The sequence below is a fragment of the Dendrobates tinctorius genome, unplaced genomic scaffold (assembly GCF_039654945.1).
Source record: "Dendrobates tinctorius isolate UK_male_01 unplaced genomic scaffold, ASM3965494v1 ptg000032l, whole genome shotgun sequence".
Taxonomy (NCBI): Eukaryota; Metazoa; Chordata; class Amphibia; order Anura; family Dendrobatidae; genus Dendrobates; species Dendrobates tinctorius.
The window spans coordinates 5,839,914-5,865,495 of record NW_027361700.1 but is presented as its reverse complement, the minus strand read 5'-3'; the positions used below and the strand labels follow the sequence as shown (position 1 = coordinate 5,865,495).

General features: G+C 45.2%; 1 protein-coding gene across 2 annotated transcripts in view; it reads right to left on the bottom strand.

The window, feature by feature from the left end:
* LOC141086376 (inactive phospholipase C-like protein 2) overlaps positions 1–25,582 on the bottom strand; it is a 106,578-nt gene that overhangs the window by 10,559 nt on the left and 70,437 nt on the right. For both annotated transcript variants that reach the window (XM_073572345.1, XM_073572347.1), the window contains one exon: positions 5,005–5,114. In XM_073572345.1, the coding sequence (XP_073428446.1) occupies positions 5,005–5,114 (110 nt within the window). The remainder of the gene's footprint in view (positions 1–5,004; positions 5,115–25,582) is intronic.

Here is a 25,582-nt window from a genome sequence, read left to right as displayed (position 1 = left end):
TAATGACTCATTAAGGTGACCGGGCCCCGATCTCCATAATCTGCATGTAGAGACTTCCCAGCAATGTACATTAGAGTAGCACTGTAACAAGGTAACAGATCTATGTGCTTACCGAGACAATGGCATTGTTCTGCAGAAAAGACTGATCGTCTGTCCACAAAGTGTGCAAATGTACTGTATGTATACTGCCAGATAGCATAAGGAATAGTGTACACTGCTCTATATATTCACAATTATCACCCCGTGTCTGCATGGAGAGCAGTGCTGATGGCAAGTACTACTAAACCTTGCTAAAGGTGCATTTACACTGAAAATATATAGTCATAGAGAGCTCGTTTCACAATAATCTTTCAGTCCTCACAGCTCACAGTGCATGTCACACCAAATGAGAATCACGAGGTCAAAGCAACTGGCCAAGGAGCTCAGAGACAGAATTGTAGCAAGGCATAGAACTGGCCATGGTTACAAAAGAATTTCTGCAGTACTCAAGGTTCCTAAGAGCACAGTGGCCTCCATAATCCTTAAATGGAAGAAGTTTGGGACCACCAGAAGTCTTCCTAGACATGGCCCTCTAGCCAAACTGAGCAATCGTGGGAGAAGAGCCTTGGTGAGAGAGGTAAAGAACAACCCCAAGATCACTGTGACTGAGCTCCACAGATGCAGTAGGGAGATGGAAGAAAGTTCCACAAAGTCAACTATTACTTGCAGCCCTCCACCAGTCAGGCCTTTAATGGCAGAGTGGTGCAACAGAAGCCTCTCCTCAGTGCCAGACATATTAAAGACCACATAGTTTGCTAAAAAAAAAAAAAACATGAAGGACTCCCAGACTATGAGAAATAAGATTCTCTGGTCTGATTAGACGAAGATAGAACTTTTTGGTTATAATTCTATGCGGTATGTGTGGAGAAAACCAGGCACTGCTCATCACCTGCCCAATACAATCCCAACAGTGAAACATTGTGGTGGCAGCATCATGCTATGGGGGTGGTTTTCAACAGTAGGGACAGGACGACTAGTCGCAATTGATGGAAACATGAATGCGGCCAAGTACAGAGATATCTTTGATGAAAAAATCTTCCAGAGTGCTCTGGACCTCAGACTTGGCTGAAGGTTCACTTTCCAACAAGACAATGACCCTAAGCACACAGCAAAAATAACAAAAAAGAGCAGCGTCAGAACAACTCTGTGACCATTCTTGACTGGTGCAGCCAAAGCCCTGACCTAAATCTAATTGGGCATCTCTGGAGAGACCTGAAAATGGCTGTCCACTAACGTTCACCATCCAACCTGACGGAACTGGAGAGGATCTGCAAGGAAGAATGGCAGAGGATCCCCAAATACAGGTGTGAAAAACTTGTTGCATCATTCCCAAGAAGACTCATGGCTGTACTAGCTCAAAAGGGTGCTTCTACTCAATACTGAGAAAAGTGTTATGAATGAGTCACCGTAGGAGGCAAAAACAGAAATGCTAGCTAAGTCCAGAAAACCAGAGAAGTTGGCAGCTATCGGATTGCAGACCCCTGAACCTATCAACACAACTAGCAGTAGCCGTGGGGGGTTCCTACGATGCCCTAGACCCCTCGATCACAGCCGGAGGACTATATAGCCTAAAGACAGAAAGGGAAATCTAAACTGCCCCAGAGCAGACCCCAAAGCAAAAGGCAGCCCCCAACATATAATGACGGTGAAGCAAGAAGAAAGAACACTAACACAGACAGAAAGATAGACTGAGCAAAGACGGGGCCCAAGCTAACTAGATAGGAAAGGACAGGAAGGCTGCTGTCTGCAATCCGAGAAAAACCCTATGAAAATAAGAGCCAATAGACTGACAGTGAAAAAGGCCCTGAAGACGCTAGGCTTCAAAAAAGCTATGTCAGTACTCAGGAATATTCTGAAGACAGAGCAACCGGCAAAAGGAGATTCAGCTCACCCCAGCAGGGAATGGCAGAATCCAGAAAAGCAAGGCAAACAAAAACAAAACACAAATGCTAACAGGCAAAGCAGAAAACTTAGCTTTAGAGGAGCAGGAATCAGACTGGTCTCCTAGAAGTCCACAGAGAAATCACCCGCAGGGCAGAAGGGTGTCGACAGCCTTATATCCAGTCCGTGACTCCACTCAGCCAGTCATCATCATTAGGCTCAGGTGCCTGATAATCAGGCTCACTACCTTCCTTTACCAGAATAGGGAGTTCACCAGACCTCAGTGACAAAGGGGAAAATGAACTCACAACAGAAAAGGGTCTGAATACTTACAGTATGACCATGTGTTATTTCAGTTTTTCTTTTTTAATAAATTTGCAAAAATTTCTACATTTCTGTTTTTTTCTTCAGTCAAGATGGGGTGCAGAGTGTACATTAATGAGAAAAAAATGAACTTTTTTGAATTTACCAAATGGCTGCAATGAAACAAAGAGTGAAAAATGTAAAGGAGTCTGAATACTTTCCGTAACCACTGTATATTCTCTCACATAAAATCAATTCATTGCTAATATAAACCATTATTTCCAGGGAAAAAACACTATATTGCATACACAAATTGTCTACAGCTCCATAGACCTGTAATCATGAGGCCCCCAACTAGGCTGCGTCCTTAAAAAGGTGACATGTATCACTGAACAACAGGATGTGCTACACCCACCAATCACATGAATGGGACTCCTGACTCCCATTCTTCCTAGCTATGGTCACAAATGAATGAAGTGGCTGTCCCAGGTTTACCGTGACAGAGAGGAGCCAGAAGACCGCAGTGTCTGATTTCTCCTACTCCTGCACTGATTAGAAGCACTTCATCTTCATATTAAACGGTGCAGGTTTCTTTTAGCAGTGTAGGGGTTAATCTGCTCTATTGAGAGCTTCTGGAGTGTTAAGGCTCTCAGCTGTGCACTATTAGCCACTCCCATCTCCTATATAAACTGGGTCCTGGCTGGCACTCATTGTCAGAGGCTAGCTTTTGCTGCATGGCTGGTGGTTGTTAGTGGTTATTATTGGAGAAGGCATTTGGTGGATTTATGCATCAATATGCACAAAAAGTGCAGAATTAATTAAAATGAATGGGATGCTTCTTGCAAGCGTTTTTTTTTTTTTTTCTTTGCAGCATTTCCGCAAGTCCCTCCCACGGGTAAAAAACATGCGGAATTCGCATGCATTTTCCCGCAAAACACAAGCGATTTGCAAGCGTTTTTAGCTTGCAGAATGCTAGCGCTTTTTCAAGCGCTTTGTAGCATCGCTTGGAAAAGTGATTGACAGGTTGGTCACACTTGTCATGCATAGTGCTTGACAAGTGTGACCAACTTTTTACTATTGATGCTGCCTATGCATTAGGGACAGTGAACAGTCGTGACAGTAGTAGTGTCGCACATGCGTACTGTCACTCCATTCACTGTCTACAGGGCAGACAGACACTAGACTGAATGAAGCACACGGTTAACGATACAAGTGTTCAGATGAGTGTGTTTCATGGGAGAAGTAGTTTTTTTTTTTTTTTTTTTTTTTTAACAGGAATATGTCACCAAGTTTTTGACACTTGAGAGTAATAAAATGTAGAGACAGAGACCCTGATTCCAGCGGTGTCACTTATTGGGCTGCTTGTGTAGTTTTGATAACATCACTATTTTATCAGCAGGAGACTATCATTAGAGGCCTAGTAAACCTGCTGCCATTTGGGCCCCCATATTCATGAGTTCTGTATTAATCGCGATCCACCACTGATTGGCAGCTTTCTATGTACATAATGCATAGACAAAAATTAAAAGCTTGGACAAAGTTGTGGGCCAACCTTGAAATTTATTAATACAATGTCTACAATTAAGGAAGTTTTTCCTTTTTATCAAATATATAACGATGGACTTTTTCATATGCAAACAAACTTAAAGGGATTGTCCCACAAACAAAGTAATAGATCTGAGAATAAAATATTGGAAGAATATAATCTGTTATGTAAGAGCAGTCAAAAGGCATATGGCACTATGGCCTAATTTAAATGTGTAATAACAAAGAATAAAAAATCTTGAATAAGGCAGATAATAATGTATGATGCCAACAAAAGTGACCCCAAACTCTGTATCATACCCCCATAGTATGATGATCCTACTGTACCCCACTCCCTCAATCCCACCGACAAAGAATGGTGACTCCATCAAAGTATGAATCTTCAACTATAATCCCCGTACAGCACTCCATACAGTATAATGGGCCCCACATAGTCCTCCATACAGTATAACAGGGCCCTGAATTGTGTTCCATACAGGATAATGGGCCCATTTTGTGCACCATACAGTAAAATGACACTACTTAATGCTCCATACTGTATAATGGCCCCACATAGTGCCCCATACAGTATAATTGCCCCACATAGTGCTCCATACAATATAACTGGGCTATGCATTGCCTTTCATATGGTATAATGACCCCATGTAGTGCTCCATACAGTCTAATGAGCTCATATAATGCTCCATACAGTATAAAGGCCCCACATAGTGCTTCATGACGCTCATGCCTCCATCACTGCTTTCAACTATACTGGCATCTAAAATGCCAATATAGTTGAAGGTGCGATGCCTGGCGGGTGAGTAAATATACTCGGGGGACTCGCCAGGTGTCGCGGCCAAACATACTCACTCTACGGTCCAGGTCTGGCCCGTGGGACAGAATTTGACATATGTGATCTATAGTGTAAGCACGATGAAGTAATAATCAAAACGTATCATGTTAGTTCAGATATGGATGATGTGTACACACATACCTGTACATACATACAAATACACACATATATGTTTATATATCCATACATGCATATAAATACACATGCTCATACATACACACACAGATGTATGTACACATACATATAGACAGACGGACAAGTACACACGTAGACATACATACATCAAACCTTTATGATGGATGCCATGACAATGAGAACCAAACCTCATGCTCACATTATCAACATGCAGTGATAGAGATGTACTGATCTATTAGAACACTAGGTGGCAGCAGTGAACCACATACCTTTAGGACTGTGATATTCCAGGCAAAGCTTTCCATGGCTTTCTGTAGCTTCCTTCCCTTTAGTCCTTCTTTGGCACCGATCCGATGGAGGTCTTCATGAAAATTCATCCCTAAAAAACAGGAAACCAATAGAGGAGCTCATCAACAGAAGACTAAAAATGAGAATCTGCTTTCCACTATGTAATGATATCACATAAAGGGCTTTATAATCCTGAGACGATGAATACATCCTGTGTCGGGATATCTATCCATATCACTAAACACTACAGCACAGACAGGTAGCACTCTGTTCATCCCCTTGGATATATATTCGGGGACTCCTGAGAGATCCAGCACAGTACATCTGATGGATGTCATTCCGCGGCCTTCGTCACCCATGGGTTATCATGGTAAACGGCAAACCATGCGGTATATGCTTTTTATTGGACACAATTGTATGGAAGAGCTACTATGCTATTCCATACCTTAAAAGCTTGGTCATGAAATGGGCAAAAATGGCGTTCTGTTGGCCTCTGTCAGGTCAATGGAGCAAAGTAACGGTGACTGATGAAATCGCAGACTGTCAAGGGTGGATATGGTCCGTTCTACTCCAGGAGAAATTGCAACCAAAACAGGACAGAAAATGGCTTGAGGATTGGACAGGTGTGAGTGCCCGGCTCAGGAGCAATGGGGACGTGCTGCTCCGCAGGAAAACCATACAACAGGTAGGATCCGCGGACAGGTAGACGGTGAGGATTGTGGTCCAGTATGAGGTGTTCTACTATTTAGTTCTCTATTGTCATGGAATTATAAGCTGGTGATGATGAAGCAATGGACACCCCATCCTTATTCCCCTTGTCAGAGTGACTGGGCTAATTCACATGACTGTACCTTTTCATACGCTTATGATGGATCAGCGGACAGCTCCTACAGAACTCAATATGACTGAAAATCAGGGCTGTGGAGCCGGTAAGCCAAACCTCCGACTCCTCAATTTCCATGACACCGACTCAGAGTCCAACAAAATGGGCTCCGACTCCACAGCCCTGCTCAAAATGACTAAAAATGGCTTCTGATCCAGGCAGGAGTCCCCCCATTAACCTGGAATTGCCAAAGAGCCAGTGTGAAGAGTGGTTACAAAGATTAGCTAAAAGGCGGCTGAGCCTCCATTATCGACAGATTTGGAAGACGGTCTCATGTGTATGGTGGTCTGCCTGACGGTGAGGAGAGATGTCCGATTTCGGACTGAAGATCGCATTATTCTCCCTGAGATTAGCCGCCAGCTGGCGGATTTCTCATACAGAACGCAGGAGCGCTTGGCCGAGCGAGAGCTCCTGTGTACGGCAGTGTCAGGTGTGACGGCTGTCGGCTGAAGCAACGTTCGTCCGAATATGTTTGGCCAGCCTTACTCTGGAGAACCGGACACAGCCATCACAATTACACGCGTAATACTTCATCGCATGATCCCAATTCTAGAAGTTAATCCTCCTGACGATCCTCTCCACGATTCATGCATGACTGGCTGAAGCAACGCTACATGTCCAATGGGGCAGAGCATAGTGATCTCTTACCCTACAGAGGACAGAGCAGAGGGGGGAGGCTCCTGCTGCAGTCAGTTGTATTCGGTGAATTCATATCTCATTAATTTGCACAGGAAAAAAGTACAGCTAATTACAGGAAAGGGCTAGTGGATGAGAGTCTGTAAATCACATCCACATTCTGAGGTCGCTTTCCATGTTTTGACAGATTTATAGTGGATTTGTACTGTACTTTCATTGTTGCAGGGGTGGAAATTGTGGCAGAAAATATCTTGGGTGGGATTCATTTCACAGTCGGACACAGGACAGTAGAAGGAGGAGGAAGCAACATGGCCGGGACTAATAGATTTTTTTTTTATAAATGTCTGAAATATAATTATAATATTGGACAAAATGGCATAGAAAAAACAGGAAAAGATTCATGGAGGAATGGCGGGAGGCTATATGTGCATTTTCTATGTTTAGTATTGCTTTATAGAGTCCATCAGGGACCAGATTGTGGCTGGATGAAGACAGCGCTCCCAGCTTAATGCTTTGGCTGTCAGAACAATGAGACTTGGCAGAGACCAAGTCTTCCAAGCAAGGAGTCTATGGGAATCACGTGGAGCGGCACTATAAATAGATGGAGGTATGTGATTAACTGGTAAAGACATCGCCGGGGGGCCGGGTTGTCAGATGCTTAACTCATCGACAAAGGAGAAGGTAGCGACTGTCGTAGTGTACTACTCCGGGCTAGTGAAGGATTATCACAGGGAAAGTCAGCCCTTCCATGCATGCCTTGCTCTGGGTAGCCCTGATGCATAGTACATGGGTGATGTAAAAGCGTCTACAGGTTACTCTAAGAGAAAGTGGAAATTACAGTCAGAGGTTGTGCACTGTTCAGTGTTGTCATGAAACAGGAATTTTTAATCTGGAAGCAGCATGATGTAGAAAGAGAGACCCTGATTCCAGCGATGTGTGACTTACTGGGCTGCTTGCTGCAGTTTTGATAAAATCACTGCTTTATTTGCTGCAAATCCAGTCCAGACCACTGATGAGCAGCACAGGGTACACAGAAAGCTGCCAATTAGTGGTGAGGATGGGGATATACAGAGCTCAGCATTCAGAGAACAGACCTGTAGCAAAAAAAAAAAAAAGTGATTTTACAAAAACTGCAACAAGCAGCCCAGAAAGTGACACACATCTGGAAACAGGGTCTCTTTTTTGACCTTTAGTCAGGTGTACATTGGGAGATTTTCATGGCATACACACAGAGCATAGATCCATAATGTGACGTGAACAGGGCCTAATGAAGACATGACAAGATCTTAGCTATTACAGTTACTGATTACAATCAATGGTGGAGCTTCCTTTACAGACCGGTATCTGAACATTTTCCAGTTTTACTTACTTATACACACAGCTGCATGGATCCAAGGAGTGGTCAGCTCTTTTATATCAGATCAGAAGTACTAAAGGAAGCAAGAGCCAACTACTGCCAATCACAATAAATACATCCTCTACCCCAGCGCTAAGTAGTGGCCATCACTGAAGAGAGTCTTGCCATCTGCATCTCATGTCTGTTTTTGGAAAGTATTAGGGCAGGGGAGGGGAACTTCTGGCCCACGGGTCTTTAACAGCCTACTATATCCTTTTACTTGGCCCCTGGGTAAATTCCCCGGGACCGCAATGCTCAGGCCAGCAGCCCTGTTTTGCCTGCCGTGGGCCCTTTAATTCCTGCTTACACTGAAAGCACGCACAGTCATCATTCACTAACAAAAGATGTGGTAACGTAATGAAGAATTATGTCCTTATACTGGCCAGTGTCAGCATCAGGATGTTCTTTGTGGATGAAGTTAGAGCACTCTGCGCTCCTGTCCCACTGATGAAGACAGAAGTCACAGTGTCTCTTTTCCTGTGATGTATACGTTCCATCCCCAGTGTATGCTATGTCATGTATATGTGATGCACATGCTCAAGCCCCATTGTCTCTTATGTGATGTATATGCTCCAGCCTCAGTGTATTCTGTGATGTATATGCTTCAGCCCCAGCATCTCCTGTCATGTATATCCTCCAGCCCAAGTGTATTCTATGTGATCTATATGCTCAAACCACACTGTCTCCTTTGTGATGTATATGATCCAGCCCCACTGTGTCCTATGTGATGTACATGCTCCAGCCCCACTGTCTCCTATGTGATGTATATGCGCCGGCCTAACTGTCTCCTATGATGTACATGCTCCAACCTCAGTGTACCCTATGTGATGTATGTGCTCCAGCTCCAGTGTCTCCTGTGATGTATATGCTCTTATGTGATGTATACAGCAGTCTCGGTGTCCCCTATGTGATGTACACAGCAGTCTCAGTATATCCTATGTGAGGTATACTGCAGACCTCCCTCAGCTAGAGTTCTATAAACATTATATGAGCAGTGATGCATTTCCACTGCAAGGAGACATACAGTATAATATACATCTGTGTTCGGGATCTGTTCATTACAAAGTTCAAGACAAATATGCAAAATATTAGCATCTGCCCAAAGCAAACAGAATGGAATGTGCCGTATCTTGTGTCTGTTCCTCACAAGGTTATATATCAGAAGACAAACTAAGTAATGACCTCAAAAAGGGTTTCCCACCTAATAAAGTGAAGGCTATACCATCACTTTATGAGGAGGACACTGCTGCAGGCCAAACAGCTGTGCACAGAACAGCAGCGGCCACATTTACTTCCATAAAGGTTGCACTGCAGTTTCCTATAAAGGAGGAGGCCCAGACGTCAGAACCTCATTAATCATAAAGTGATGGCATTTCCAAGTATTATGTTGTCATCTTAGTAAAAATATTGTTCTAACCAGGAAAACCTCCTCCAGGAGAGCCGCAAGCAGTCCTTGCATTAGTGATCTGTACTCAAGCCGATTTGCACGAATGTCTGGATGAGATCGCCCCTATGCCATGCTTACCCTCATCAGTGTGCCTCCTCCCTACCACTAGGACTTTAATTGCATTTCTCCAGTACAACAAATTCACCTATCTCACATAGTTTATGCCAGCATGGTGGCTCAGTGAGTAGCACCGTTTCTTTGCAGCGCTGGGGTGGGGTCCAGAGTAGAGTTGAGCGAATTTGTTCGGATTCCGTTCCGAAAACGAACGGCAGTGAATATTGTTTTTGCAATATTTGTCGAACACAGCCGAACGTCATTAGAGTCAATGGGAGTAGAAATTACCGAATATGTTCGGAACCGATCATCAAACATGTATTCGGCACAAGTAGGGCAACAAAATGGCACGAATATGGCAAATTAAGATTCGGCGACCAAATCCGAACAAATTCGCTCATCTCAAATCTTAGGGTTCAAATCTCACCAAGGACTGGTTAAAAGATTAACCGCTCCACCCGCAGCTGTTAAAGGCATATGATGACGGATTCAAATATCTCACATAGACTATGCAAACATGGTGGCTCAGTGGGTAGCACTGTTTCTTTGGCGCGCTGGGGTCCTGGGTTCAAATCCCACCAAGGACACATCTGCAAGGAATTTGTATGTTCTCTCCATGGTCTCCGGTTTCCTCCAACACTGCAAGTATCCCACTCGGGCTCGAACTGGCCCACCGGGGAATCGGTGAAATTGGCTTTATATGCTACTAGCTGAAGAGCCCGGCATTGCCCGGGCATAGTAACTAACTAAATTATAATTATCCTCCATCCCATAGTCCAGTGCCCATATACCCATCATGCATCTCTTCCATCGCCCATATACCCATAAATAACTCAGTCCAATGCCCATATACCCATAAATAAAATCTTTATTTTTATATAGCGCTAACATATTCCGCAGCGCTTTACATTTTGCACACATCATCGTCACTGTCCCCGATGGGGCTCACAATCTAAATTCCCTATTAGTATGTCTTTAGAATGTGGGAGGAAACCGGAGTGCCCGGAGGAAACCCACGCAAACACGGGGAGAACATACAAACTCCTTGCAGATGTTGTCCTTGGTGGGATTCGAACCCAGGACCCCAGCGCTGCAAGGCTGCAGCGCTAACCACTGAGCCACCGTGCCGCCCATCATACATTTCCTCCATCCCATAGTCCCATGCCCATATACCCATCATACATTTCCTCCATCCCATAGTACCGTGCCCACATACCCATCATACATATCCTCCATCCCATAGTCCCGTGCCCATATACCCATCATACATATCCTCTATCCCATAGTCCTGTGCCCATATAACCATCACACATGCTCCATCTCATAGTCCAGTGCCCATATACCCATCATACATATCCTCCATCCCATAGTCCCGTGCCCATATACCCATCATACATATCCTCCATCCCATAGTCCCATGCCCATTTACCCATCATACATATCCTCCATCCCATAGTCCCGTGCCCATATACCCATCATACATATCCTCTATCCCATAGTCCTGTGCCCATATAACCATCACACATCCTCCATCTCATAGTCCAGTGCCCATATACCCATCATACATATCCTCCATCCCATAGTCCAGTGCCCATATACCCATCATACATCCTCCATCCCACAGTCCAGTGCCCATATACCCATCATACATATCCTCCATCCCATAGTCCAGTGCACATATACCCATCATACATCCTCCATCTCATAGTCCAGGTTCCATATATCCATTACACATCCTCCATCCCATAGTTCCGTGCCCATATACCCATTACACATCCTCCATCCCATAGTCCCGTGCCAATATACCCATCATACACATCCTCCATCCCAGTCTTGTGCCCATATACCCATCATACACATCCTCCATCCCATAGTCCCGTGCCCATATACCCATCACACATCCTCCATCCCATAGTCCCGAGCTGGGTGGCACTGAACAGGGAGTTCCTGGAGATGTGCTGTTATGTAACCTGGCAGTGCGGCCGCTGAAGATGCGATTTTCTACGCTGGTAACAATAGAGCGTGGCAGTAATAGAGGAGGGGGTGATTCATTTCTGTCATGTGCTCTCGGGTCCCTTCTGGGGGAAGACAATGGCTGGAAGCTTATGTTCCCGGGGATGCTAGATTTCTCCCGCCCAGTCAGTGTCTGCTGAGGTGTTGTGGAGTGGGAAAACTGTTGTTCATAGCAACCAATCACAGCTCAGCTTTCATCTTTTAAACAGCTCTGATGAAATGAAAGATGCTTAGTGATTGGGTAAGGCTATGTGGAGTGGATGTGGCTAATACAATAATGTAAAAATAGGCCTCAGTTACCACAACTGTCTACAAGGAAAACTGTTGCGCATAGCAACCAATCACAGCTCAGCTTCTTTTAAACAGCACTGGTGAAATGAAAGATGCTTAGTGATTGGGTGAGGCTATGTGGAGTGGACGTGGCTGATACACATACACTCATTTTTACTTAGATAGATAGATAAATCAAAAAAAGGGCAGCACTACCAAAATTAAATAGTTGGTGCAAAACCTATTCAGCAGTGTCCAAACAGCCAAATTAACAAAGGTAAAAAAAATAGGCAGCACTCAAAATGAGTGCTGCCTATTTTTTTTTACCTTAGATAGATAGATAGATAGATAGATAGATAGATAGATAGATAGATAGATAGATAGATATGCGGGGGGAGGAGGACATGCATGATCAGACTGGCCCACCGGAGGTATACCGACCGCTCTCACCGGTTGTCTAACTGGGATGAGTGGTGACATAAAACCTAATCGGGGAGCAACAGCGCTCTGTTATTTACAAAAAATGAGCCACAATCTGACATGCTTACTGCTCTCCTGAGTTTTCAAATTCGGGGAGCAGCTGCAAGCAGGAATGAGCTGTGCTGTCATCCATAGCACATGCTCCTCCCCCCCCCCCCCCCGCAATGAAAGAAGCAGAGAGAGATAGATGGCTCCCTGCTAAAGCTGCAATGATTGAAGGAGTGCCCACCTCCCTCCTAATAGTGAGTTAGTGCGAATGGGGGGCATTTAGTCTGTGGTGTTAGAAGGGGGATGCTAAGTCACTTAGGAATGAAAGAGGGCCCCATACCCTCATCTATCCTTTCATCCCTGGTCTCGATTGCACCCCCTTCACCACCCCTGACTGAGCTGTTTCCCCTATATCACCCCTGACTGCACCCCTTCCCCATTTCACCCCTTACTGCACCCCTACATCCCCTCTATTAACCCCGACTGAGCCCCTCCCCCTTTATCACCCCAGCAGACTGAGCCCGCTCTTCCTATATCACTCCTGACTGCGCCTTCTCCCCCGTATCATCCCTTACTGCACCCACTCACCTTGTATCACCCCTGACTGAAGCCTGTCTCCCCCCTGCATCACCCCTGACTGAGCCCCTTTTCTCTGTATCACCCCTGACTGACTGGGCCCCTCTCCCCCTGTATCACCCCTGACTGAGCCCCTCTCCCTGTATCACCTCTGATTGAGCCCCTCTCCCTGTATCACCTCTGACTGACTGCACCCGATCCCCCTGTATCACCCCTGACTAACTAAAAGTTTTCTTCCCCTACTGCTAACAAAATGAGGCTGTCATGTTGTCGGGTGTCCCAGGACCAGTGGCTCCTTCCCTGTCCCTAACGCTAGGGGCGCCCTATCTCGGCCTGTTCCCCTGATTACTTCTGATGGTAAAGATGCCGGGGCCACGTACCTTTATTTCTTTCCTGAATCCGCCCTCAGTCTGTACCCTTCCTCCACCCAGGGAAGAGGGGAGTAGTAGTGTACCGTAATACATCAACCAGACTAACAAGGTAATACAAACAGGGATAAAGAAAAATACAAATCATACAAATATACACACATAAACAACAGAGGTAAACACCGGGGAGTGGAGGATGGGGTTAAACCAAAGTAGGAGAAGAGAGGGAATAATCACATGCTCAAAACGTAGCAACAGTCACAGATAAATCCACCAAAAAACCTTCTCCAATAACAACCATCAACAACTTGCAGCCATGCAGCATAAGCTATCTCTGACTATGAGTGCTAGCTAGGGCCCAGTTTATATAGAAGAAGGGAGTGGCTAACAGTGCACAGCTTAGAGCCTTAATGCAGGAAAATCCCATCCACTGCCCTGGTGGTATAAAACATTCGTTCGGTGGTTAATAAACACCAGGGGACATTTATCATTGAGTTTGCACCAAAATTAGGGAGCCAGCTTTTTCTATAACATTAAATGTACTTTCTTATATTATACCCTGATATTAGCGTGTTTTACCACACAATTGGTGGTCATGTATTTATTTCTATGTGGCTACATAGTGGGCCCCAAGAATGATTTTTTCTGGTGGGCCCAAGGTGCTCCAGTCCGAAGCTGCCCATACTGAAAGGGAATCTAGATTGTGAGCCCCAATGGGGACAGCAATAATAATAAAATTAAAATGAGATCTGTAATTTGGATAAGTGAGTAAAATATATAAATGAGGCCAAGCTTCCATGCAGCACCCACGAAGCGGGCACAAACTGTGCCGACATGACATTTTATGCAAATTATAGCAGGTTTCTAATTGTTCGTTTTGCAAGTAAAACTGCCATCAACTATCTATTTAAGGACTGCAGGCAGGTTTTCGCCACGCTGCGTGGCATTATAGAGGGGTCTCACCTCCCTAAGGGGCACCACTGTAAATATCAGTGATGGCACAGAGGTTGCTGAATGCTTTTGTGGCAATTAAACCTACTGGCTGCAGATTATCCTAAGTATGTAATGTAACGTATAGCTCGCCGTGACGCGGAACTCCAACTACTGTTGGCTGAGAGATAAAACCCATAAATGATTCTGTAAACTGTTCTGACAAGCGAGAGGCTGGAGGGAGCGCAGTCACGTTTCATTCTGCTGCTTCCCTTTCTGTATTCATCACACAGAACATTCATTTGCCGGCTATTATAAGCAAGGTATCAAATATTCATAACAGGAAAGTATTGCTGTACTCTTCCATGATGCACAGCTCGCAATTACATATGGAGGAAATTCCCGGCCTGCTGATTCACCGCCAGAGGGGTCAGCGAACATTGACTCTCGGATTACACCTCACATTGACATCCGAATGTCATTATTCAGTATTGGATGACATACAGCGCCAACATAACGCTCTGATCACATCGGCGTACGTCAGAGCGATAGGTTAGCTATATGCCAACCACTGGCCACTATAATAATCTACTGCCTAAATAGTAAAATAAAAAGGCAGGCCAACATATAGACTGAGGTCAAAAGGACACTACTGGGCGAATGATGTCCAATGTACTGTATGTATCGAGAAGTCTCCCGATAAATCAGCCAAGGACAGACACATAGTAAAATGTGAACGGACGCAAATATTTTCCCCGTAAAGGGACAATAAGAGCAGAACTGATAGACTGTGTAATGTCTACTGCAGTGGTGGAGGTGAATGACACAAGGTTAAAAATAAATAACAGATATTCCCTTTACGCTGGAAAACCTTAACATTTGTCATTGAAACCAATTTTTAATACAATTTTTTCAGTGTAGTCCCAACTTGCAGTCATTCTTCCTTCTGTCTGCAGGAACAGACTACATTGAGATAAGTGTAGTCTGTTACCATTGAGAAACTTTAAGGTTACTTCTATTCAAGATATTTATGGCGAATGTGCCATAAATGCCTAATATACCCCTGAATGTTGCAATACCAAGAAGGAAAAGTCATGGAATTATCAAAATCACAGGATCGATGGACTTGTTAATTTACTCAGTATCAAGTATGAGGGACATGCACAGAAATACAGACACTAACACGCCATGGCTAATATCAATGAGGTTATTAATGGTTGTCTGATGAAGATTCTGCCACGTTGAATGCACTTGGGCAAATCATCAAGATCTGCTGCTGGCAGCTCCATTTGCAAATGCCACCTAATGATGTCCGGAGACACTAGACGCCATAGTAGCATGTTTAGGCTACTCATACTAGCATGAGAAATGTCATGTTGAAAAACAGTTCTTGTAACACCATGGAGAAATAGCCATTCCGCTGGTTCCACTATTGATCCATTCTGGACTGAAAGTGAAATTCAATGTCACATGCCATGCCTAAAGCATCAAAAGCCATTTGCACCACATTGGACAACAAGCCAGAGATCCAACTATGGGTGTTTCATTGACCTCATGCAGTTTACTCTGCGCCAAGATAGCCTTTGAAAGCAGACAGCAGTGGAGCCTGGAATTCAGTGATGAGATCTGCTTTTGTCTTTGACGCAATGATGGCAGGAGATTGATACGGAGAGCATGTAAGTAATGCCATGAACACGTCTTCAGGAGGGAATGTCACATCAAGATTGTGGTGTGGGGTGGCAAAATGTATGGCAGCCGAACTACTCTAGTCTTCATTACAGGTACATAAACATCTTACCATTGCAATGATTTGGTGGTGGACCCAGTGGTACAGCCATTTCTCCAAAGTGTCTCACGACAACTCCAGGCCACGTGTTACTCCTGCTACCGTGAGCAGCCAGCATAGCCTAAATGTGCTACTGTGGCCTGCAGCGTCTCCAGACTTGTCTTCCATTGAGCACATCTGGGATGTCATTAGTCTGCAATTGCAAAAGGGAGCTGCCAGCAGCAGATCTTGATGATTTATGTGCCCAAGTGCATTTAGAGCAGCAGAATATTCCTCAGGCAAACTTAAAATCCTCACTGATAGCATCCAAGATGTGTAAGTACAGGGATTTCGTTGGTCTTATACTGAATAAATCAAGAGGTTTTAAAAATTTTGTTCTCATTTTTTTTTATAATTTGGCAATCATTAACAAGTCTATCCATCACGTGATTTCCATAACTCCATGACTTTTACTTCTTGGTGGTCCGACTACCACATATTCACAGACTGAATATGAGTCAACAGTGTGATGCAGCAGCAAAAAAGGCAAATGCAATTCTAGGATGTATTAACAGAAGCATACAGTCTAGATCACGTGAAGTCATTATTTCCCTCTACTCCTCTTTGGTCAGACCTCATCTGGAATATTGTGTCCAGTTTTGGGCACCACATTTTAAAAAAGACATCAACTGGAGCAAGTTCAGAAAAGAGCGACCAGAATGGTGACCGGTCTGCAAACCCTGTCTTATGAGGAAAGGTTGCAGGATTTGGGAATGTTTAGTTTGCAAAAGAGAAGGCTGAGAGGAGACTTAATAGCTGTCTACAAATATCTAAAGGGCTGTCACATTGTAGAACGATCAACTTTATTCTCATTTGCACAAGGAAAGACTAGAAGCAATGGGATAAAACTGAATGGGAGGAGACACAGATTAGATATTAGAAAAAACTTTTTGACAGCTAGAGTGATCAATGAGTGGAACAAGCTGCCACAAGATGTGGTGAGTTCTCCTTCAAAGGAAATCTTCAAACAGAGGCTGGACAGACATCTGACTGGGATGATTTAGCGAATCCTACTTTGAGCAGGGGGTTGGACCAGATGGCCCAGGAGGTCCCTTCCAACTCTACCATTCTATGATTCTATGACTAGATGCAGGTCACACCTCTTGAATTCTTGCTTTCTAAATAGATGTGAGTCTCATAGGTGAGAGAAATGTCTGAGATTACGATACCACTTTAGGCCGCCTGAGTGTAAAGGTGCATTAATGATGGGGGACGATAACAACAAAAAATACCTGCTTTTTATTGGTGGCTCATAGCCCTCCCATAAATTAATGGTTGAATGCCAGTTATTGGTTGGAACAGTTACATTATCAGCCCATCTGTAGCCCCCTCCCGTTATAAGAACGTCCTATAATGTGCTGTATCTATTTCTGGCAACTTAGCAATAAGAAGCCAAGCTTCCTACAAAGAGATGGGGTTAATATCCTGCTACTTAAGTCTGAAGGAACATACTGAATTCTTGTGTACACTTGATACATCCATTCTCTGCGCACACACAGTAATTAGGATAATCAGTGTAATTACTGGCTGGCGTGAGAAGAGCGCTGGCTGCAGTGGAGGCAGAAGAGAAGGAAAAAGACATGAAGAAAGACGGAGGGAAAAGTAATTGTGCAATGACAGGCAATCTATTAATGCATAAATGGATATTGATAGGTTTCTATAAAACATCTGGATCTTCTCTGCGTGTATATAAAGATGTGAAATACTGAAAGGAGCGACAAATGTAGGAAAAAAAAAAAAAGGATTTAAAGTAATAGAGCAGGGTAGATGCTACAGGCAGCACCAACCTAAAGATCTCCACTAAGGCTGGTTTCACGTGTCTGACATTTATGGTCCAAGTACGGACTCCGAGGTACAGTCCAGTCGTGAGGCTCCTGACTCGAATTCTGCAGCCTCAAGGGCATATATGAGGCTGTTGAGTTGCCAAAAATCCACAATTCTTGCTTTTCAGGGGTTTTTTATCTTTATGAAATTTATCATACAGGTTATTACATTTTCTATTTTGATAAATTGGACTTTAACGGATACAGCGATGAAATAAAAATATACCTTTTTTATTATTTAAGGGGGTGAGGTAAATATTTTTTTAGCATTTTTACAATTTTTTACTTTATCTTTTAGATGGTTTTCCTAGAACGTCCAGCCATTAGCTTCATATGAGGTTCTAAGATGGTGAGTGGCTCTAGGGTCCTTCAGCAAGCCCCTGCATGCCATTACAACCCATGGGCACCTTGCTGGGAGTCACTGAGAGCTGCTGCACGGGTGCGCCAGTGATAGTGATACTTAATTGAAGATGTTGGTGACTGACAGCGGCATTTAAATAGTTGTACAACAATGATCATTGCCAGGTCTCGTCACTGCTTTTAAGGGGAAGATGTACCACAGCCGGCAATTCCCTGGTATGATGTGCCCTTAGCTCCCGAGATTGCTCCATGCACTGGCACCCAACATAAGTTGCTCAATGACGTCATACATTGAGAAGTAGTTAAAGGTCTTTTTCTAAATACATTTGATGAGTGATAAATGTATGATTACTGAGGTTTCCCTGCTGGAAGCTCCTACAATTCCACAAGAGGGATCTCAAAAACCCTTGGATAAATGAAGTGGAGGTGGCCAAAATTATGATCCAAGGAGAGGTGGCTAATCCATAAGTCTGTAGGGATTATGGAAACCATACCTACATCGTTATAAAATGTTCTTCGCTCCAGATTTTACAGTTCCCAAGTCTTGACAGACTGTGAAATCTGTAACGGAGTCTTGAGTTGCAGTTCTGACCCACCTTATGACTCAAAAAATTATTGACTCCTATTGCGCCTACGTTCTTGTAAATAGCGGGGCCATGCCATGTGCAGAAGTCCATATGATAGACCTCGGAATACAGTATATGCCGCAGGGACTCCCTGTCAGCGACCGTATGGTGTTTTGGTGAGGCAGCACATCTTCTCTTACAGCATTGCTTCCAGGGGAGAATACTTCCACAATTTGCTGTGAATTCGAGCATGCCAGTTTGTTTTTCTTGTAAAATCAGGGCACACAGAGGTACTATATGAGATAACAGTATGTCATGGCGACCGAGTGGGGCCTGTAAAGCGATATGTGGATACACTATTTCCAGAGATGATCCATGTCAGCCATTTACATAAAAACAAAAGTATCTAAACTTCTATAGACTGACTGCAACAATGACATCTTACGACAGATGATGAAAAAGAGAACTGACATTAAACCTTGACAAGTAATAAGTGTGGCAAACGGTCACACTCTCCAGAGATGGTCATTTAGCCAAATGGGCACTAAAGTCATGATCTGAAAGCCTCATGTGACATTAAAAGAGAAGCAAAAAAAGAAAGACGTCAGCTCACCTGTCTGGGTGTGTTTTCCTAACAAATGGTCAAAGCCACGCACTGATCTGGGCAGAGAAACTTCAGTATGCAGGAGGAAAAAGGAGTGAAGGCTCTATGCCTCCGTTGATTATGACGCAAGTCGAAACGCATTGGTTTTCACCTTTGCACCTATTTATTTGTGTGTATATGTACTGTAAGGTAGCGCTGTCATTCAAGGTTGGGGACACTCGCTTGGCAGCCAAATAATCATGTCCGGTACGGGTTTTCCATAAAACAATAACAATCCATGCGGTTTATTCAGGCATCATAAACCCACAGCAGCAACATAAAGTTCATATAATCAGCAAAGCGTTCATGACAGAGCTTCCCTCTGTTAAGCCTGTGGTCACACAGATTACGCAATGTCCAGTACTCAGGCTCTTCAGCCTCACAGATATCTCACCCCGTCAGGGTTACCTCATGGTTGCTTCAGCTCACTGCAGACGTTCATTTCCTCTCCCTGGGAACTGTCAGATGCTTGAAGCCATTACTCACAGCATTCACGTGCTGTCAGGCAGGAAGCCCCATCTCCCAGCGGGACCTTCCATAATGGACCAACCGGGTCCAAGCATTCACCCATGTGACCTACCCTGGCCACCTTATATGGTCCGTAGCCACGCCCACCGAGTCACATGGCTATGACCTCATCACAGGTCCTTCACACTCACAGTCTTTTACTACCAGCGTTTTCAGACACACCCCTGGGTGGATTTGTAGGTAGCTCTCCCTAACACATTGGCACGAAAGATCAGCTCTGCTGATCAGCACATAATCAAGCCATCATCCTGAGGCCACCCACCTTGAGACACATTACGATCATTCAGCATCCTACTCCTATCAGGACACTGGAAATGCTTATACGCCTGTCCTGGGACACCCACACAGCGCCCCCTAGCGGACACAGTGGTCACCACACCACATACCTCCCCCCTCTGTTCAAACTTGTGGGGTTGAACACACAACACTACCCCGGGATCTCGAGACCGGGCACTCATTACACCTTGCCCCACAGGTCGAGAGAACCGTCTCCGTCTGTCATCCGGCCGCATCTCTACATTAGGCCTCCCCCGCCCCCAGCGGTCAGAATATCGGCCCTGATCTTTGGCCTTACAGTCACAGTCTGTCTGCGTCATCAGACACTGTTTAGTCACCACACTCCTTTCTCTCACTGACCGGCTCTCCGGGTTGGTGCGGTCATAAGTCTTAAACGAGCCTACTGTCTGGCCTGAGTCTGATCCATTCAGCGTCTCACAGGAACTAAGGTCTCTCAGCCTCGTACGGCCCGTCGAACTGCAACTTGCTGATATCCTTCGGCCACCTGCCATGTCACTACTTGGAGGAACCCTTCGGGTCCTTATATCTTGGGTTGAAGGCGACCGCCACCTGGTGTTCCGTACCTCTTTATTGATCCGCCGACGGTCCAGCCTCAACTGCTCAATTACTTGCAGGTACCCCACTCGATACTCCAAGAGCATCCGAAAGTTTCTCTGGCTTCCCACGGAGCCAACCACCATGATGGGAAACCTACCCTCTTCACTGGATACCTGGTCTTCATCATCAGGAGGGATCCTCACCACCACGGAGATATTTACAAGGCCTTGCATTACCTTCCCGAGTCTTCCAATGATTCTCCCAATCATACTTTTGGGTACCAGAATTACATCTTTCCGCAAACCCAGCCGATCCATAGCCTCCCTTGCTAACTCTAGGCGTCGAGCAGCTTTCATATTACTCCGCCTGACCAGCTGTTTGGCGTGGAGACATTGCAAATGCATCTCTTTCAGGACAGCTACCCGATTTGCTGTATCTTCCTGGCTGATATCACCAACTGCCGAGTCTCAGGTGCCCAGTGCACCTCACACGCCTTGACCGCCTCTTTAAAAGCCTCATGCACACCTTCCTCAGCACAGGCTTCTTGCATGTCTTCGGGGGTGACAGGACAATTGTGTACAAGATAATTGTGTACGGACTATTGTGTACAGACAATTGTGTACAGGCCAATTGTGTACAATGACAATTGTGTACAAGGCGATTGTGTACAAGGCGATTGTGTACAAGGCAATTGTGTACAAGGCAATTGTGTACAAGGCAATTGTGTACAAGGCAATTGTGTACGGACAATTGTGTACAAGGCAATTGTGTACAAGGCAATTGTGTACAAGGCAATTGTGTACGGACAATTGTGTACAAGGCAATTGTGTACGGGCAATTGTGTACAATTGTGTACAAGGCAATTGTGTACAAGGCAATTGTGTACGGGCAATTGTGTACAAGGTCATGGAACCGTGTACAAGGCAATTGTGTACGGACAATTGTGTACAAGGCAATTGTGTACGGGCAATTGTGTACAATTGTGTACAAGGCAATTGTGTACAAGGCAATTGTGTACGGGCAATTGTGTACAAGGTCATGGAACCGTGTACAAGAGGCAATTGTGTACGGACAATTGTGTACAAGGCAATTATTTGTGTACAGGCCACTTGTACAGGCCACTTTCACACTGACGCTTACTTTCGGTTTCAGTACTCACCCCTTGCAACTTTCACCATGACTTTTACTTGTTGTGTACAGGCCACTTGTACAGGCCACTTTCACAATGACGCTTACTTTCACTTTCATTACTCACCCCTTGCAACTTTCACCATGACTTTTACTTGTTGTGTACAGGCCACTTGTACAGGCCACTTTCACAATGACGCTTACTTTCACTTTCATTACTCACCCCTTGCAACTTTCACCATGACTTTTACTATGAGCAAGTCTGAAAAAGACAAAGATAATTGTACAGGCCACTTTCACACTGACGCTTACTTTCGGTTTCATTACTCACCCCTTGCAACTTTCACCATGACTTTTACTATGAGCAAGTCTGAAAAAGACAAAGATGTCCTTAGGCTTGGGGGACACGAGTATATCCTGCACAGGACACGTGATGACAGCATCAAAGAATGGCGGTGCAGGCAAGTCAACAAATTCAAGTGTCCCGCACGCATGCACACATCTGGAGCCGCGATTGTTAAACAGCCGACTGAGCACAGTCACTCTGCAGATCCAGTTCAAGCTGAAGCCAGAGCTACAATGGCTGCTCTGAGGCAAGAAGCAATCAGCTCTCAAGCATCTACTAGAAGCATTGTTGGACAGGTTCTTCGAGACAGGTCTGATGACGTGTTGTCTCGAATGCCCAAGCGAAGTGACGTTGAGCGAAATACACGTCGGGTCAGGCAGCGAGCAAACACCATGCTGGCTCCTCCTCAAAGCATCAATTTTGCTATCCCCCAGGAATACAGCAACATCATTTTATATGACTCTGCAAGAGATGACCCCCAAAGGATTCTTGTCATTGGTAGCAATGAACTTTTGCCTTATTTCGAAAGAGGAGACACATGGTTTGGCGATGGAACGTTCAAGGTGGTGCCAACCATGTTCTTTCAGCTGTATTCTCTCCATGCAAAAGTCGGCAACTCCTATCCTCCCCTGATCTACTGCCTGCTGCCAAACAAGACTGGTCCAACCTATCGTCGAATGATCACGGCGCTCAAAGGGTTGATGCCAGGTGCAAATCCCCAGAAAATTCTTCTTGACTTTGAGATGGCAGCAATGTCAGCTTTCCAAGATGAGTTTCCAGCTGCAGCGATTTCTGGCTGCTTCTTTCATCTGAGCCAGTCCATTATTCGAAAGGTCAATGAGCTGGGCCTAAAGGCTGAATTTGAGGCTGAGGATGGAGAGTTCAATCTCAAGGTAAAATCTTTGGCCTCCTTGGCGTTTGTCCCACCAGCCGAAGTAAGTGCAAGGTATGACGAACTAGCCCAAATCTTCCCTGATGATGATGCTACCAATCAGCTCCTCTCCTACTTTGAGCATACCTACGTTAGGGGGCCAGGAGTAGATGGACGCTTTCGAAACGCAAGGTTTACTCCAGAGGTCTGGAATCATTATGCTGACGCTTTGGCCTCTGCCCCCAAGACCACGAATTGCTGCGAGGGGTTTCATAACGCCTTACAAGCACTCTTTCTTTGTGCTCATCCTACCGTGTGGAAACTGTTCAACGGACTCATTAGTGACATGGCAATTCATAGACTTACAGCCCAGAATGCTGAGGTACTGAATGTTGAGCATCCACGAAGCAAGTATGTCCAGCTAGCTGAACGACTGCGTGTGAAAGTGGCTGATTATCACAATCAAGGAGACAAGCTGCGGTATCTACGAGCGATCAGCAACATGCAGGCACGATAGACAAGACCAGCAATATTTGTAGAATAAGAATAGAAGAAGCTTTGAAACTGTTATTCAATAAGCAATCTTACGTTAAAATCAATGATGAATATAGTATTTTCTTTTTTTGGACGTTTAATTTTTTGTTTTCCCTATACTTGTCTGTAAATAATCGTCCGTACACAATTGTCCGTACACAATTGTCCTTGTACACAATTGTCCGTACACAATTGTCCTTGGACACAATTGCCCTGTACACAATTGTCCTTGTACACAATTGTCCTTGTACACAATTGCCCTGTACACAATTGTCTGTACACAATTGTCCTTGTACACAATTGCCCTGTACACAATTGTCCTTGGACACAATTGTCCTTGGACACAATTGGCCTGTACACAATTTTCTGTACACAATTGTCCGTACACAATTATCTTGTACACAATTGTCATGGAACCGTCTTCGGGTACCTTGATTACAGATTTGAAGGTCATGGTCTTGCTCTCTTCCTGAACAGAAGGCTCTGGCTTTACCACGGACACTTCCCTTACTACAGTTGACCCAACCGGGTGACTGTCTTTTTCAGTTCTTAGCTCACAGACATCATAAGATTTTATCTCTTTGCGATCCTTTGCCAAGATGGATAATGGCAGTTCCGTCTTGTTATCACTCGGGCCCGGCCGCTGTAAATCTTCGTCCAAGCTCTTCTCCCGCAGAAGACCTTTTACTACTCCTCTGAGTTCTTCCATCTCTTCCCCAAGGGTCTTGTTCACGCTTTGCCACGCTGACAGGTGACCTTTGAGCTCAGAGACTTCTTTCTCTAGCTCTTCTATTCTGTGCTCCCTTTCTCTCTCAGAGCCACAGTCACCCCCAGAGTCTGAGTCACACCGATGTGTCGAGTAATCCTTCCAGTTACCCACTAACCGTGTGAATACTTCAGCCATCTTATCAATCAGGTCAACGTCAGTCCTGTCACGAGACGTCAGGTCAGCCCGTTGGGCAGACGTACCCCTTCTTCCGGTCAGGTCTACCTCTGACCTGTCCACTTTAGGAGGCGTCACCGTCTCAGTGTCTGCTGGCCCCACATTCGAAACGTCTCCATCGTCCGACCATACATCAAACAAAACAAAGCCCCGGCCCCTCTCCAAGACATACACTAAGTCACGTGGTATCCCGCCCCCTTGGCACTCTCCACCTTTGGTCCCCTCAAACATTACTCTGTCTACTGCACAGTCCACCGTGACCCCGTGTTTACAGCGAATCCTGACGTTTTTCTCGGTCAGAGAGAAAACGAGAGGAGTTCATGTCAAGAGTCACCTGACTCTGAGTCCAACCGTCCAGAGACTCCTTCTCGGTGCAATATCACGGTACACACCTGCAGCCCGTCATTATCCGAAAAAACTGTCCCCGATTCTTCAAAAGTCATACACACACTGTAGTTCCACAGACATACCCACTGAGGCAACCAGTGCTGCCATTTCCTGAACCACCCCGATTTGGGTCACTGCCCCTCTGGGACTCCACCCCCTTTTGGGCTACCACCTCGGTTTGGGTCACCGCCCCCCTCTGGGACTCCACCCCCTTTTGGGCTACCACCCCGATTTGGGTCACCGCCCCCCTCTGGGACTCCATCCCTTTTGGGTTACCACCCCGATTTGGGCCACCGCCCCCTTTTGGGATTTTCCCATGTCCGTTCTACAGGTCTTCTTAGACCACAGTTCACACAACACAGTTTATGTCTCTTTTACGATACCACACAAGTTCTTTCTGGCACCACCACAGCTCCTGCTGTCACCGATCTCCGACACCTCCGGCTGCCACTCACACACAGCTGCTGGTGTCACCTCCGTAACCCCGCCGAGTTACAGGAAGCCGCTTTTCCCCTTCGTAACCCCGCCGAGTTACAGCAAGCCGCTTGTCACCTTCGTAACCCCGCTGAGTTACAGCAAGCCGCTTATCATCTTCTTGACTCCCCTGAGCCACCGCAAGCTGAGTTGAGAAAAGAGAAAAAAAACACCACACAAGACTCACGTGTCCTGTCTGTGTGCTCTTCAGGACGTCCATCTCCTCTCCTGAGACCGTCCAATACACAGGGCGCAC